At 35.1% G+C, this 17,846-nt stretch overlaps 1 protein-coding gene across 2 annotated transcripts in view; it reads right to left on the bottom strand.

Annotated features, from left to right (window-relative positions):
• Positions 1-1,215: 1,215 nt before the first annotated feature.
• Positions 1,216-17,846, bottom strand: part of HCF107 (high chlorophyll fluorescent 107) — a 222,153-nt gene continuing 205,522 nt past the window's right edge. For both annotated transcript variants that reach the window (XM_089797958.1, XM_089797957.1), the window contains exons 7-8: positions 8,451-8,627; positions 1,216-1,685 (exon numbers count right to left, since the gene is read on the bottom strand). In XM_089797958.1, coding sequence (XP_089654084.1) covers positions 1,284-1,685; positions 8,451-8,627 — 579 coding nt within the window. In that variant the 3' untranslated portion in view covers positions 1,216-1,283. The remainder of the gene's footprint in view (positions 1,686-8,450; positions 8,628-17,846) is intronic.

Here is a 17,846-nt window from a genome sequence, read left to right as displayed (position 1 = left end):
GGAATTCTGATTCTTATCTACAACTTCCTTGTTTTAACTTTTAGGTTAATAAATGATGGCCATCTTAAAAGCCATGGGCTGTCTAGTTGACCTATTGCAGCCCACTTTATGCAGTAACAGGCACCGCAAACAGCCATAGATTGTCTAATCTTATCTCTGGTTTCTTATCTAGTTGACGTATTGCAGCTCATTTTATTTAGTGATAGGCACCACAAACATTTTTTGCAATGGCATATGATATGTAGATTACATATACATCATCAAACTGTGCCAAATTAGATTATTCCTTATATTAACCACATTCACCATTTCGTGTAACTACTGCCTTGCACCTGATCTATTACGTTTATCTCTAGTTTGGTTACACACATATCATTGCGCATTTCAATAGGATTTGGTTGTCTTTTGCCCACTTGGTCGCATAAAGCCTTTGGTTTGATAGGGGCCAATTGCAACTACGACTTTTGCACTCCTCTTGGTAATGTCATGCACATGAAAACATGGCACCATGTGAAGTTTATTTAGCAGTCGAACATAAATTAATTTGAAGTCCCATCTAACATTTCATTCTATGACATGCAAGAGATGCATGGCGACGTTCATGCATTGTCTTCTTCCCCTGAAATCCTTCAATAGCAACCTCGGTGCACTTAACAAATCAACATCCGTCTTTGATATGCAGGCAAACAAGATCGTAAGAAGTGATCCATGGTGACAACCTTGTGTGAATATCTCACGAGAGATAGATCAAGCTGCATTCATCTTCCATCTCTCCAATGGATTTGTACATCGAAACTTGTATGATGTACTTGAGAAGAAAAAACACCAAATACTAAATTGGTTTATGATAGCACTACAAACTTGCTATCACATATCTGTTCAGTTATAAGGGCAACTAAAAAAATTGAAAGGATATTCTACGTGCAAGAAGATATTTATAGAAGTTAACTAGTTTTAAGCTGCTTGTAAGATTACAAATGTGCCTAAGCATGAGAATAAAACACACATGTATCTTTTCATGGTTTAAAAAATTTCACATCTTCAGGGCAGTAAAAGTCAGACTCGGATATCAATGTAAAAGTTGCCACATATTAGAGGGAAGAAACTTTAACCAATCCTACTGAAGTCCTCTATTGGCATATATATTCATTTTGTTTTCCCTACCCAGAACACATGATCCCAAAGAAGATAGGATTTCAATTGCCAATGAAAGAATAAAGAAACAAAAATAATATGCACATTAATACATATACACCTTACAACTCCATGCCAAGTCAGGCAGTTCAAGTAACAGATGAAGTTCCAGTGCTCTTTATTTTAGGCCGTTTCCAGATTGACTTATTCGTGTTTTCGTTTTTCTTCCAGAATGATTTATTCTTGTTTTTCTTTAAAATGAATGGTCCTGCACCGGAGGACACTCGTGAAACATCAAGAGAAAGCTTTTCTTTAAGAAAAGAGTCCAAGTCAAAAGAAGCTCCTCCTTTTGTACTGTCGAGGAACTTCTTTGAAGTATTAGTAACATCAGGATTGTTAAAACAATCACCTTCATCTTCCTGAGAGGAACTATTTTTAGGTTTTTCATTTCCCTTATCAAACGTCAGCAAACCCTTTATACGATTGATAGCAGGGGCAAGAAATCCTGACAAATCCACATCCCAGGATGCATCACCTACAACTTCTGTCCTCTGCAATATAGTAGAACAAAAAAGAAGTGAATATAAGAGTGACCATAAAGAAAAAGAACAGTATATTAAAAAAAATACCTACACTCGAACCAGACAACAATAGACAAACCCAATGTTATGAGATATATTAAAAGTGCGTACAAATTTCCATTTGAACAAGTTTGACAGAAATGATAAAAATAAATACAAAAAACTTGGGACTTTTGGGACAATATAAGAAAGCTTGGAAGTCTTTTGCAGGAGATCACGTTTCCAGAGCTTGGAATGGTTATGGGATTCTATTCCAAGGCAATATCTTAAATCCCTATAGCATCATTTACTATTTTTCCAAGAGCTAATCCATATGCAATATCCTAAAATGTGTAATGTCCCTGCTTCCAAGTTAAGGTTGATTGCTGTAACTTCTAGATGGTCTCTGAGTTTGTTCTGAATTCTACAATCTTATTCTGTCTTTATGTGTATTACTATCCTCAGCCAATGACTAATATTCAGTTGTTATTTCTTGTATATGGTCACTGCCTGTGATTTGCAATGACTCTATACGTGCAAATTATTGTTTAGCGTGCTAATGTTGTCCACGTTACTGACTGTAACCTTTGTTGACCCCCCTTTTCTGATCGGTTCCTAAGTGATTCTTTATAAATCCCCTCCCTATAATCTAATTCAGAATCTCAGCATTCGATTATGAATGCTCCCCCGGACTCTAAGTTCACTCTCTGTGGGAAGATTGTATGCTTCTTATATTGACCTGTTCTTCAATTTTTATTTAATTTTCCAATTGATACTATTGCTATATTCAGATGAGCGTTTAAGATTTAATTGGTAGTGTTGCCCTCTATTTTTCTTTACCCACGATGGATGTGTAGTCAGGTTTTTGGTTGAGATAACGTCTAAGCACTACAATAACTGACTGTTGATGATTTCCTTCAAATATGATGGCGTGACAGCAGATATTTATTGGATTTTGGCAACTCTTCCAAATCGATATCTGACTTTTTCACTTCATTAATTCGCAACTTCTTTCTGTGTCTATAGTCTGAGTGACGTACTTACTGGTTTTGGCTGTAACATGTGCTCTTTACTCTTCCTGTTCACGGTAATAGGGCTTATATTGTTTGGTAACCTTCTCTGGCCGGATGTGCTTTGTTCTCCCACTCGATGCCTTCCTTCACATGATGACAGCGTTTATAGACAGATGCCTTTCTTCGATGAGACTGGGGTGGTAGAGTTTTGACGTCTGATGATATAGTTTCTTGAGCGCTTATCAAACTCCCGCTTACCTCAACTTTCATGATGTTAATCGATGAATCCCCCGTTGAATCTTTAAATCCCTGCCTTCTATTCATCTTGCCCTAAAGATTTTCTCCTTCGATTTATATTTGTTAAATGAGAACGTCGTGACTATTGGATTGAAATCATTCCTTCATTCGAATGAGGATGTTTATTATATATTATAATATAATATTTTGTAATATGTTTTTAATAATTATTGATATTTATTTATTTAAGTCTTTATTGTATTATAATATAATAATATATTAAGTATTGACTTAATGATAAAGAAAATTGTTCTATTATTTAACAATTCATTTTAGTAATAAAAATATTCTTTATTAAGAAAGTTACATATGTTTATTCTGGAGTTATATTTATGTTTTATAATGAAGATTATTTTAATTATTTTAATAATTGTAATGTTTATTACAATAGTATTTATTTGTTATAATATTATAATAACATTTATTTAATATATTATTAGGCAGATAAATGTTTAATATAATATTATATTAATAACAGATTATATTGTATTATTTATTATTTAAATATTATATTAATTGTGTCATTGTTCTAATTAATTTGATCTCTGAGATTGAGGATATCACAAAATGTCTCAGTTTCAAAATGAGAATTATTTCCAAATAGTCATGATGGCAAATAATCCTCTAATCTTCTCACTGTACTCTTGAGTCTTCTCTAGAGAACTCTTGGCTTTCCATCAGCATGTCTTTTGACATTTCATTTCTTTGTCTTTTAATTTGAAATAAATTTATATTTTATAATTCTGATGAGCATAAAAAGTCACTTGATTTGCTCTATTAAATAATTAAATTGTTACTGTATTTTGACAACTTAAATTTGTAATTATTTAATTAATTTCTGATGTCCCGCAAAGGGGACATACATATTTACTATTGTGCTTTCTAGCACTTTGAAGGGATCTTGTATAATTTAACAAATCTCTTCCACGTTCTAATATAGGTTTGAATCTGAGGCAAGTGATGCAAAACCGAGGGGAATAATTTGATTACATATCCACCCTTGAAGTTGTAGCATACTCACTTAAGTCTACCTCGCTTTAGACACTTTCTGCCCGCTAAAGATTCCATATTGAGTTTGGGGGAAAGCCCAAGACCTGAAACTAAAAAGTAATCATATCTTGGCAATCCTCATTTGTGTGTTGTTTTTCACATAACAGAAATTTGCAAGGAATAAAATAATAGAGAAATCGGATGTTTACTCTTTTTGATGAAAGTCCATTTGTTCATTTGTATACAGGAAAAAGAGTGAGTTACATCAACAGAATTCTGAAATGAAACAAAGCAGAAAATCTGCTACAACATGATTTATTTTAAAGCATCTTTGCAAAAACATTATAATACCATGATCTTTGAACCTACCCACAGGACCCACACAAAAGTAGCTTGTTCATTGTCAAGTGACAGTATTTTGACCATAATTACTTGTCCTATTTACTATAGCCCTAACTTTTCTATATGGACAAAAACAATTCTGTAACCTGTAAGACATTATATTTACCGAAAGCATTACTTTTTGTTAAGTTTGCAGCACTGTTCTTATTCATTGAATTTGCAGCACTAACTCCTAGTACCATTTCTACAAACCAGTCTAAAAGATTCATAACACCTTTAATAATTAGAAGCTCCCTTTAAAGCACTTGTATTGTCATCATTCTCATTATCTGGCCTGAGCTACCAGGTAGGACGAGTAGGAACAGTATGAGAGTCGTAGGTTGGACATTCCACACCAAACTAATGCTTCTTTGAAAATAGTATTATCATCTTTTTTTATTTCTTTTCTTTAAAACGTTTGTGATTTGGGATATGAAGTAGTGCTTACCTGCTCCTACATCTGTTAATGTTATCATGTTGTGGTTAATAATTATTTATTTAATTATTAGTTTATTATACTCTACATACACCTGAGCTAAACTTAGGCATCTTATAATTCTTTAGGGTTATCTCCTTTAGGGTTTCTAATATCGTTTTTTAAAGATACACTCTTTGTAAATTTATCAAGTATGAGTAATTGCATTGCATTCTTTTTGCAAAATCAATATGAATCCTCTTTTGAAGATCATTATCTTTTGGCATCCATAGTTTTTTTTTGGCTTCTCTCTTTCTGTATTAGGTTTGCATTCAGGTGATTCTTGGGAGTTGTGGAGTTGATTTTACCTCAACTCTTACATGGTATCAAACCTCTAGATTTGTATGCCCTTGTTCTTTTCATGAGAGATTTTGGACCTTTTTTTCCTCAAAAATTTTGAAGATTTTTTTTGAAGCTTTGCGGGTTTTGGATTTCAAATTCTATTGTTGGCTCTAGGGGTAGCCCCATTTTGAATAGTTTGGGCTCAATTTGACCTCACAATTGTGCACATAGTACCCAAAACCCCCTATTTCTATATAAAGTTTGTCCATTTTGGCCACAATTGACCTTGAAGCAAAAAACAATTGCCTCAAGCCATGGGCACTGAGTTCAAAGAGGCATTTTTGCAAAAAAAACAATTTAAAAAAAAAACAATTTTAATTGGGTCTTTTTAAAGTTTTAGTAAATAAATAATGCAGCCCACCACCACCTGCAATGGTTCTTCCACCACCGCTATGGTTCAAACCACTGTGCCCCCACTCGTACACCTTCTAACCACCCGTGTGCGACTGGGATTTTTCCGAGCACATGCAACTTTTCCAACAACCAGGATTTTTTTTTCGAGCACCAAATTTTTTAGGTAGTTATTGATTTTGGCTTTTTGATGGTCATATGATTGTCAATTCTAAGTTTACTGTCAGCTGACATCAGCACTGATTCAACAACCCTTCAAACACCTTCTAAGCTCTTCTGGATCACCTTCAGTTCTTTGGCCATATCATTGACATACAAAGGCATTTTTTGATAAATCTTATATCGTTAGAAAACTCTTTCCCAACTCCATCCAAATTTGGAGGTTTGGTCTTCTGATTTTGCTATTTTGATGGTGTTTTTGGCTATCAAAGCCAAAACTTTTGTTTTTACTCTGGGCAACATAACTTGAGCATCCAAACTTTGTTTTTCGAAAACCTTATATCGTCGAAAAGTTGGTTCTATGCTCTTTCTAGTGGTAAGGCTCTTTTTTCCATATTTTGCTCCAAGTATATTTTATTCAATTTTTTGTATTTCTGCACTACAGTGTATATCTTGGATGTTTTAGGTCATGGGATCTCTTTCTTTGAGTAGGATGACTTTTTTTTGGTTGTTCTTTTTGTATTTCCACCCTCGTCTCTTCTGATCATTGTAGACGTCTTTTTGTAAGCATTAAACACACTGAGATGAAGTATCCTTATGCATTGTATACTTCGAATCTAGCACATTTTGTGCCTTATTGTTCATGCACTAGATTATAAACTGTCATGGGGTGTTGATGTTCACTTTTATTTTCCACTTATCTTTGTCAAGTGAGTGTTCCTTCTACAACATTAGCCCCATGATATGTGTCAAGAGAGTGATCTTTCCATGACACTGTTATGTACTTTCTCTGCATCTTTGATGTTTTTATTCCTTCGTCATGCAGTTCTCATTGGCCTTCCTTTTCAGTGTATCTGTCATCTCTCCCTTGTCCACATTATGGGGGTGTTTCTCTTGTTGGTTCAAATGCTTCCTTGGTTTGACTGATTGGCTCTTCAAATTTTGGTGTTTTATGGCATCTATATCTTTGAGTTCAGTTGTTCGCCTCATGATTTGAGTAGTGTCATTTAAGGGTACTAATGCAGATTACAATCTTCTCTACTTGGTCATGTTCTATTTCAGTGGAGGTTCTTCAAATCAACAACTACTCTTTGACAGTGTTTACAACTTCTTCATGCTTCACATGTGTTCTTCAAAATCATTCCTTTGTTCCAATTTTTTGGGACCTCCTCTAGTTTAGAGGCTTCTTTAGTCTTTCACTAGTCTTCATCTCTTGTTGGAGGAGATTTTTGCCCACGTGGTTTACAAAGACTCTTTTGTACTCAGGTACCTCATCAGTCCTAGTTGTCAAGATGCACTTTTACTTTCATGAATTTTGTTTACATGTATTTTTAGTCCTTAGTTAATTTTAGCTTCTCCCTAAGTTCATCTTAAGGGGGAGGGCATTAGAGTTATCAAGTTGTGCCTAATAATTATTTATTTAATTATTAGTCATTATACTCTACACTTAAGCTAAACTTAGGCATCTCATTATTCTTTAAAGTTTCTAATATCCTTTTATAATGATACTAACTTTGTAATTTTATCAAGTATTGTGTAATCGCATTGCATTTTTTTGCACAATCAATATGAATCCTCTTTTCTGGATCATTATCTTTTGGCCTCCATAGTCTTTTGTTGCTTCTCTTTCAGTCATAGATTGCATGCAAGTGATTCTTGGGAATTGTGGAGTTGATTTTTCCTCAACTCTTACAACATCATCTCAGTATTTTTTGTTGTTACAATTTTGGACAGGGAGAGTTTTTCAGTTGGCCCTAATCCTTTGCTAATGCTGTTGGATGTTAGTAACAAGGAGATCTACCTATTTCTCTATGCTTTATAAGAACTAGGAAAATTCAGAAGCAAATTTCAATTGAATTGGCATCGCATGGGACTGGGACTGACTGAATTGGACCAAAATACACAATTGAACTTTCCTTTGTGTTGCAACAAGTTGGCATGGGATATACAAAAGGCACTAAAAACCAAAAAACATGAAATGCCAAAGTGTCTGAAACATGTGGTGTTACAGATGGTAATATACTCCTTCCCAGCAATGTTATTTTTAGGGTTTAATCATTGCATGCGTCTAGGACTTGAATTAAAAAGTATAGCATGCTAAATTCAAAAAGGTGTCCATAATAAAGCCTCTGGATTTATATTTGTTGAAGTCAACTTACCCGTGCTTTAAGACTGTTTGAGGTAGACTCTGAATTTGAGTCTCATATATAACTAAAAAAGTCTCTATTTCACTAAAAAATTAGACATACTTAAATAATGGTTATAAATGTTTGTCTTTAAATATGTATATAGTTTGCATACATTAAGAAGACTAGAAGCTTTGACCAAGGAATTGTGATGCAACAATAAGGTGGTACATTTAAAAAGAAACTGACAGAAAGTTTATTTCAAAACTCCACAGTGCAATAAGGTGAACTAGAAGTCAATCGATATGGATGTATAAGAATACATCTAAGACTAAGGCCTGTTCAGTCCTAGAACCAGCATGGCCTCGGTGATGTTTTTACCCTTAACAAAACAACACGGAAAAAATAAAATAATGAGTCTCATCTCATTCATAAACTAAAATGGCCTTTGTGATAAGGATATATAAGCTTGCACATTGTAAGAAAAGGAATAACAAACTAAACCATCATATATCTTTGAAGACTAAATTAAAAAAATGACTTCAATTTCTCAAAATGTCCAAATACAAATACAAGTATTTTCGTTAGAAATATTTTATCATCGAGAAAAAACTAAAAATACCTGTTGAAAATAGAGGTTGCGAATCTCTTCTGCACGAATAGAATTTCCTTGGTTCTCTTCCAGTGTAGCCCATGACATCCATGTTGCAAGATTTTGAGAATCTACATTTACGGAAGATTTGAACAATCTTCGAGCAGTCGCTATGTTACCCTCTCTCTCTTCTAAAATTCCCCATGCCTATAGGAAATGAAACAAGTTATTATCATTAAAGTCCAAAAAAAAGCCTTTTTTGACATTCCTAGAGGCTAAGGTTCCTATTTCAACTAAATAAGTAAAGCATTGGTGCCATTCAAATTTTGTTTAATTAAAATCTAAATATGTAGTAGGTGCCATTTTTACGTTTGAAACATTTGTTTTATTGTTGATATCCATTCTCATTTTGGTGCTGCCTTTGCATTAGTCATCATTTTATAATTGGTCCCACAAAAATAAAACATACATGCCTAGTTGTACTCCAGTATGTACACTAGGCCAAAAAGAAAATGTATACAACAAAGTTAATGATATTAGTAGCAATAATGTATCATTATATCAGTGATTCATGGTCTAGTGGTAGGTAAAAATTAGTCCAATTTGAATGACTTGGGTTTAAGCCTAGCTATCTATGGTCCTCGTGATAATGCAAATGCACTCAAATGAAACTAGGTGAACCTTCAGATCACCAATTGGCAAAATACAACTATTAGGATGGTCTATTAGTGGATTACACAGCACGGGAAGCAGAAGTCTTTACCAAATTATTCATACATATAATTTAATGAAAGTATGCCAACTATCCAAAATTGTTGCTGACATTTAATCCCCAGTATTTGCAATCCAGCATCTAAAAAGATCATTTGATAAAAAGCAGTTTGCAAAGATATCACAAATATTGCACGAGATATTTGTAGTACTTCTGAACATTAATATTGAATATATCAATTATGAAAATATCCAGAAGGTCCAATTGCAGAGTCTCTTAAGTGTCTCCCACTTTGACAGCCCAAACCAGTTCCACTACATTCATATGATATTTTACATGAATATGAGCATTTATCTGGTCTCACACCTTAAACCTATGGTTAGGGTAAACCTTATGTTACTAGATCAATGGGCCAAGTCATTAAATCCAGGCCTAGTCATGCTCAATATAGTAGGGAACTATAGATATTTAAATATTTTTAATAATTACTATTATTTTATATTTAATTATTATGATATTTATATCATAGTCGAAATACTCGTACTTGGAGGCTTCTCACCAAGGTCCCCTGAAAAAAAACTTAGCAAAAACCTTAAACTCGATAACTTAAAAAATTGCTTAGAATGAATTGGAAATACTTTTTTTAACAAAATTCAATGAGGAGATGGAGCTAATGAGTTAATAGATAAGTAAACTTTAAAAAGAAAACCAGTCTAGCTATAATTAAATTCAAATTGGGTACAAAATGACATCCTCGTTTGGAATGCTATTGGCTAGTAGCTTGTTAGTCTGAAACAAAAATACAACATCAAAACAGTCTACATCTTTGTCTTCCCCTTCCTAAAAGCTCTATTAAAAAATATGGGAGGGCTAATGGGTCTAGACCTAGGAGTTCACAATGGTTGTGCCTCCTTGCCTAACACACTTGGGTGTGACTTGGCTTCAATCCTAGATGTAGATGGTGTTGGCACTAGCAATGACTTATCATCATCCTCAATGTCCTCCAATCTCAATACACACTCCTACATAACCTTACTCTCCAAATAATAGATCTCATTCTCTGTAAGCAATGGAGTTTGCTTCAGTGATGTCCAATAAGTATTTATGCAATCCAAACCAAGTGGACTAGCCAATGTTTCCTTTAACTTCCTTCTGCACAACTGAAGGTTATATTGCACAAAGACAAGGTCATTGAAGCATTTTTTCACTAACTTGTTCCTCTTCTTTACATGGATGGACTTGAACAAGCTCCAATTGCATTCACTGTGATGTTCCAAATTTTTTAATAAAAACAACTTAATTAAATTAACAAATTATGTGGTCCGAGAATTTAAATTATATTATAAAAGACCTTTCTTAATTAATTTAATTAAAAAAATTGAATGGGACCCAAATTATTAAAATTATAAATTGCTAAACTAATAAAAAAATGTCAGCCTATGAATTATTGTAAATCTCTAGATACTTCTAGGAGACCTTTATAAGGAGATGGATAGGCATTGTCATCATGGAATTATCTGACTTTTCTTTGTATTTCCAAAAGCTGAAGGCTTAAGGTAGTTCGTATGCAGTTTTGGAGGTGGAAGTCCCTCCCTAGTCTGCATTCGCACTAATGGTGGTTCACAACCACCCTTGTCTATTGTTGGAAACATTATCTCGAGTATTTCATTATGTGCATCAAATTTGTGAAGGTCTTCATTCAAGGAAAAATTTGTATTCCACTCTTGCACCGAAATCGTTTTAATGAAGATCCATTTCTTGTAATCTGGAGTGCTATCATTATTTATTTAACATGAACAAATCTTCATCTCAATGCAACATAATCTCTCTGGTGTTGATCTGTGTTACTTTCAATCAATAATGTAATAATAATACTAACTTTTACCAAAGGCAATATTTCCGTATCAAGGAGTACCGTTACAATAGAGATTGTGTCATGACATTTGACCATACAGTGTTTTTGTTGATCGTACAAAGGGGATTGGGTGATGATCGTATGATATAATCCTTAACACCGTACAACCTAGTTGAACCCCATGTGAAACCAAAGTTCATTGTACCTATTGGGAAGCTATTGTCATCTACACGTGATTATTGGTTCAACTGCCAAAGGTGGAGTCTAATATGACTGTACATACATAGAGTGATAGTTTCATTGTATGGGTGAGTGAATGCAAGCTTTGTTGACTATACAAGACAATCGGGGGTTTGTTAGTCGTAGACAGAAGACTGTACAAGTTTCTAGTGGTGCCTACACTAGTAGAGAGTCGTTGGGGATTCCAAGCATGTCTAAGGGTTGCAAGGGACTGTGCGAAGCACTTTGGAGGGATTCACGACATCTTGGGAAGTGAAGAAATTATAGCATGACTACATGTAGGGACTGTACATCACCAGTTTTTCACATTTGACCCATTTGGTACATCTCAATGGTATCAAAGCCAAATTCCCGCCATCTTGTGGAACACTTCTAAAATGGATTGGATTGAGTCACTAAAGGAAATCATGAAGGATTGGATTGACAACAAATGGTAGACAGACATATCCCTCAAGGAGTACATAGACCTGTGGTTGAGGTTCTCATCCTCCAAAGGTAATAGAACCGACAACATCGATCTCGGTCGGGTGATCAAGAATGAGGTACTTAGCACCGTGAGTCATACTAATGAAGTCAAGCCTACACTGCAATTGGAGAAGGATGCAAACAAGAAAGAGTCCACAATTGTCCCCTTTAATATAACACATCCAAATTTCCAAAAGGGTGAAGAAGATTGCAAAAGTTGCGTGAAACCAATAGTTGACGATCAACTTAATGAAAATTTGAGCTCTATTGGTGATCCTTTGAATGAGAAGACTCTACTAGCGGTTCATCAACTTCATGGAGTATCTTGCAAAGTAAGATGAGCGAATGTAACAATGTTATTTCTGAAGGTGAAAGCATACTTCAAAGAGTAACGATCACTACACAGGATACTAGGGAATTAGATGTTACAATTGTACAAGAGTCTCTATAAAAGTTTGAGAAACTCATTGATACTCAGTGAAGACATCTTTCAAGTGTCCTAAACACTTCTTCTCTATGCTTTCTAGAGGCACACTTCAGAGAGTAACGATCACTACATAGGATATAGGGGAATTAGATGTTACAATTGTACAAGTCTCTGCAGAAGTTTGAGAAACTCATTGATACTCAATGAAGACATCTTTCAAGTGTCCTAAACACTTCTCTATGCATTCTAGAGGCACACTTCAGAGAGTAACGATCACTGCACAGGATACCAAGGAATTAGATGTTACAATTTTACAAGAGTCTCTGCAGAAGTTTGAGAAACTCATTGATACTCAGTGAAGACATCTTTCAAGTGTCCTAAACACTTCTTCTCTATGCTTTCTAGAGTAGGTGTAGATTTTATGATAAATTGCATGTAGAAGCAAACACTTTGTAAATACAAGAAAACATGTATCTGTATAGTCGCTACATGCGATCAAGTTGCAAGTGCATTAATTCTTGCAACATTGAGTAAGCATAGTTAGTTGTTGAATAAGTTAAAGTGGTTTAAGGTTCCCTTTATCTCTCCACTTTTCCTATATAAAGGAGAGAGCTCATTGTATATTTTCATGTTTTGTTTTAGGCAAGGAGGCTATGCTTGGAAATTGTAATAGCCTCGTTATTAAATAAAATAAAATAATAATATTTTTTGTATTTGAGGTCCCAATCGACTTATGTATATCTCATGCCCATCTTTATTTTCCATAGGTGTAGGTGTTTTTCATGTCATGTGTCAGCATGTTGTTTCTTCCTCAAGAGTTTTCCTTTGACGGGGTATATATGTCCATTAGGTTGGATGTTGTAGGTATGTGACTTGGTTTATGTTATTGTATCTGCAATTCTACTATTGTTCACCATTTTGGAAGTGAAAGACCTTCCCTACTTGGCTATCACAATTTCAATGGGATTTAACCTCCACCCTATTTTGTTCTTTGTATTATTTTTCTTCCGTTTGGCACATCTGGAGCATAATCGTTGTTTGCAATTGAAATCACTATCTTTGCGATAACTTGTCAATTTTTTCCTGTGTATCGATTTTTCAATGCTTGTGGCATAGCACTTCTATATAGTGTTCAATGATCATATAGCTTGCATGGCATTGCACATTAAATCTGTAACCACATCGCTATCCTCTATAGCATTGTACCTTCTATCCCGCTTGCCCGTACGAGAATACCTTCAGTACACTCATCATACGACAACATCAAACCACTATATAGCCTACCGTACACCACTCTTGTTGTTGTACACCCAGAACTCTTTCTTTCCCTCACTGTACGGTCACTCATCCAACCTGTACAACAATGCCATCCTCCCTACACTGTACACCATTTTTTTCATATGGCAACATCCTCCTTTTTTGTACACCAAACAGACACCCACAACCCCATCGTGCATCCAACCTCCTATGTATATATGTTGTACAACCTAAATTGGTAGTCAATTATTTACATTGTATGGGTCTACCTAGAGCACATAGTCTTCACTGTACAAAATCCTCTCTACTGTACAAATGGAGTTTAGAAATTCACATTAGAATATTACAATGGTATCAGAGCCAGTGATTCCGCTAGCCTGTGGAATTGAATGAAAGTTTATATCTGAAGAAGAAAGTGAGATCACTTCATTGGTAGAATGGTGGATCCATAGGATCCTGCTATAAAAGTCATGAATCTTTTGAAAGAGCTCACCATAAATTAAATGCAGATCAACGGAATCCAACGACTTATGCAAGAAACATTACAAAAATTAGCCGAGGGAAAAGCAATCAAAGAACAAAATGGGCATAGCAACAACTCTATTATGAGAAAGCAAAACCCTCAACTCTCTCACTCTTGACCTTCGATACCAATCTTACCCCCAAGGACAAAGGCACCGCGCAAAGAACGAGAGCCCACCTTTCAAGAAATGCAAAAACAACTTCAAAAAGATTGGAGAAGCATGAACATGGAAGGCGATATATCCTACAAAGACAATGCTGATCTGAGAACGAGATATTCAGGAAGGGGAAATCGTGGTTATTTTAATGATGACCTCAGGAGAAAGATTAGAAAAGTGAACTTATTACCATTTGATGGATCTGGAGTAATCATTGCATAAGCATGGGTTCTGAAGGAAGACACCTATTTTCAGCTCAACCCAATGCCCGAAGAAGAAGAAATCAATTTTGTAAAACTCCATCTAGGAGTGGCTCATGAATTGTAAAACTACAGATTGGTCACTCTCAGCCACTACCAAGTGACCTCTTGCGCCAAGTTCACTGAGAAACTCATTGACCATTTCGATAGGAAGGACCTCGAACTAAACTTTAAAGATTTGGCACAATTGAGGCAAATAGGTACAGTAGACAATTACATCACAAAGTTTCAAAGGCTATTTGTTTTAGTCACGAACATCTTGGACAGGCGTTGGATCATGTTATTCATGGATGGGTTGAGTGAACCTTTGAGAGATTGGATCAAAGGGTTCAACCCGCATACACTCAAGAAAGCTATTAAGAAGGTTCGTGATATCGCCGCACTTCTTCCAAAACCCACATAGCTACTCCAAAACCTCCCCCATAAGAAGACAAAAACAAGAAAGCAATTCAGGAAAAGCCTCCACTAGATGAAGACTCTTGGCAAGAGCTTCGAAGGAAGAAACTTTGCTTAACTTACAAGGAGCCATGGGGACTGAGCCACCGTTGTCTTGGCAAGGGAAAGATTCACTACATTGAGGTGTTACCTGACAATGAAGAAGAAAGTCCAGTCTCCCAAGGGAAAGGTGACAAAACTATTGAGGTAAAGAAAATCACCACACTCATGCAAAAAAGGGGTTCCACTACTACCTTCACTATATATAAAAATAAAGAATAAAGCGATGTTGCAAGCAAACCAGCGTACAACCTAGCCTACTCTTCCTCTACTCACCCAAACCGTACGCCACTTTTGCTATCTTATGCCAAAAACTATCTTTCTCTCATTGTAAGGGCACTCATCTAACCTGTACGGTAGCATCATCCTCTCTACATCGTACACCATTTATTTTGTATGGCAGCATCCGCCTTTGCCATACACCATACAGACACCTACAGCCTTGTCGTGCATCCTGCCTCCTATGTACATATGTCGTACAACCTAAATTGGTAGTCCATTATCAACACCATACGGGTCTACTTGGAGCACAAAGTCTTCACCATACAAACCCCTCTCTATCCTACAACTATAGTTTAGAAATTGGCATTGGAACATTACAAAAATCTTGTATTTTGAAAACTTTCGATTTAATCGTACAATTTTCAAAATTGAATAAAAAAAGCAGGATTTTCTAAACTTTGTGTTGCAAATCTTGAGATTAAGTGATGTTTTCTTATGTTGCATTCTTTAATTGTTCTTGAGTCTGTTTATAGATATTCTTGCATGAATTTATTTGAGCTTCAACATTGAGTATTTTATTTCAATTTTTGGACAATTAGTAAGAGACTTTATGCCTTACTACTTATTCTTGTTAAAATAAGATTAATCATAGATTTACAAGAGACTTTGGCCCTTGTTCTTAATCTACCAAATATACTTATAACTGTTGTCTTACGAGTTGTTCTTAAGTCAACCACCAAGCCATTAGTATAACAACAGATACTTTGAAGTAGTTTCTTTTCACATATCATTCCTGGAAAAAGGGGAATTGATAAAGAGAACCAACCATTTTGTAATTTTGGTTGTAGTAACAAGGGAGCCAGACCCTATTGCTGAGAGGAGAGATTTATCTCACTATACTGTTGTCTGGAGTCACAATTTCATAAGATGTAGTATTAGTGATTGCAAAAATTTTAGACAACATAATTAGTGATAATATATGATTATTGATTTTCAAAAGAAGAATGACTCTAGTCAATGACAAAATCAGTAAACTCTATATCAAATAAGACAATCAACAAGAGACACTGATTTAATAAAAGATCCATTTATTTGATTGCGAACATTAAAGGGATCAATCAAAGATCGATAGAAGAGGCACGAAATACAATTAAGAGTAATCGATGTTGATAACCCCATTGATAATGAAGAGTCATGTTGATCAGTGATTATGGGATAACTACTCATTGGTTAGTATTGTGAAGAGGTTCAATCTCTTGCAAAGGAATGGACATGTTTAACAGATTCAACCATTCAATGATGAGAGATATATAGAGATTGAAGTCAATCATTTCCAACATTAATCAAATTAACTTATTTCTTCTTAATCCATTTTGGATCTGCTCAGGTGAGCACTTAATTGAAACAATCTGGTTGCAAGCATATAACTATCAATCGAAGATGGCACCATATAGTTGCAAGCATATAACTATCAATCAGAAAGGGCACCAAGCTTGCAGGAGTTAAGATCAGAAAGAGCAGCCACATTATCATTGCAAGAATACCTCTCCATATCTGAAATAGCAACATTATCACTATAAGCAATATCATCAAATCGTTGTTGCATATATAGACCATATATCAAATATAGTGTAATGTCTCCATTTTTCGTGAGCAGCAAAGTTCGAGGGATTAACCTATTTCCTAACCCTTGTAAAATTATTAATTGGATAGGGGATCTCAACTAGTTGATCTAGAGGTTGTTTTCCCACTCCAATGATCAGGGATGTTCAGGATCGCTTTTCATTTGAGTTAGATTGGCACACTTACTATTTTTATAGTGTCTTTTGGGGGAAAGTCAAGGTTTCTATCTTTAGCTGGGCACCTGAACAGCTTAGTGAAAGTGTTGAGATTCAATATCGTTGACTAGAGCAGTTCTTTAAAGACTTTCTGTTATAATAAGTCATTGATGAGAGGTATGCACATTGATTGACTCATTAAATTCACTCATGGTATGCACAGTGATTGCCTTATTCAATTGGTTTTGTTCGGAGGACTCACTATTTATAGCAAGTCTATTATTCTAAAGTTATTATTTTTAGCAGCGCACTTGGACTTGGTATTGGCAAAGTTCATCAGTTGGCAAATTGGAATGACCTATTGGCTCAAGCCGAAGGCATTAATTATTCATAAAGACTCTCTTATTAGTAATTAATGGTTTAAGTTATAATACAAAGTTTTAGTTTAAGTGGGGAGGAGAGGATCTGGGGGGGTGGGGTTCCAGGGGGGGGCAAATAAGTATTTACACATTAAAGTGCACACCATTGTTATTTGACTTCATTATTAAAAGGGGTTATTTAATGATCATAAAGTCAACAGTATAAAATGTATTTGAGGGAGATATAAGTGACTATTAAAATATACTTTATAGTTATTGTGTGCCAAATGGAGGGAATATAATTATATTTCAAATACATTTGTTGGGTGAATATTTTGGAACCGACAGTTTTGTTAAAATCCAATCGCAAAATAGGTAGACCAGCCACAGCGTATGAGACCAAGTCTCTCCTACATTAAAGGGAAGACTCCCCCTTCTCACCATTCCTTGGATCAACTCAAGGTAAGCAAAAAATTGAGAGATTCTGTGAGGGGTGTTACCAATATTATTTCCTCTTTTCTTTCACGAAAGAATCCACTTACCAGTGGAGTGAGTAATAGACAAGATAAAATCTCTAACTACACTTCTATCTAGTAGTTAGAAACGGTGATGCCGATAAACCAACACCAACTCAAAGGCTGATTGAAAGCATACTTTTGGCTATAAGTCTTGTTTG

Source organism: Cupressus sempervirens, chromosome 8, assembly GCF_028749045.1.
Source record: "Cupressus sempervirens isolate cs-2001-9-10 chromosome 8, ASM2874904v1, whole genome shotgun sequence".
In the NCBI taxonomy this organism is placed as follows: Eukaryota; Viridiplantae; Streptophyta; class Pinopsida; order Cupressales; family Cupressaceae; genus Cupressus; species Cupressus sempervirens.
Note: the sequence above shows the minus strand (reverse complement) of the source record. Positions and strands in the feature narration are given on the sequence as shown.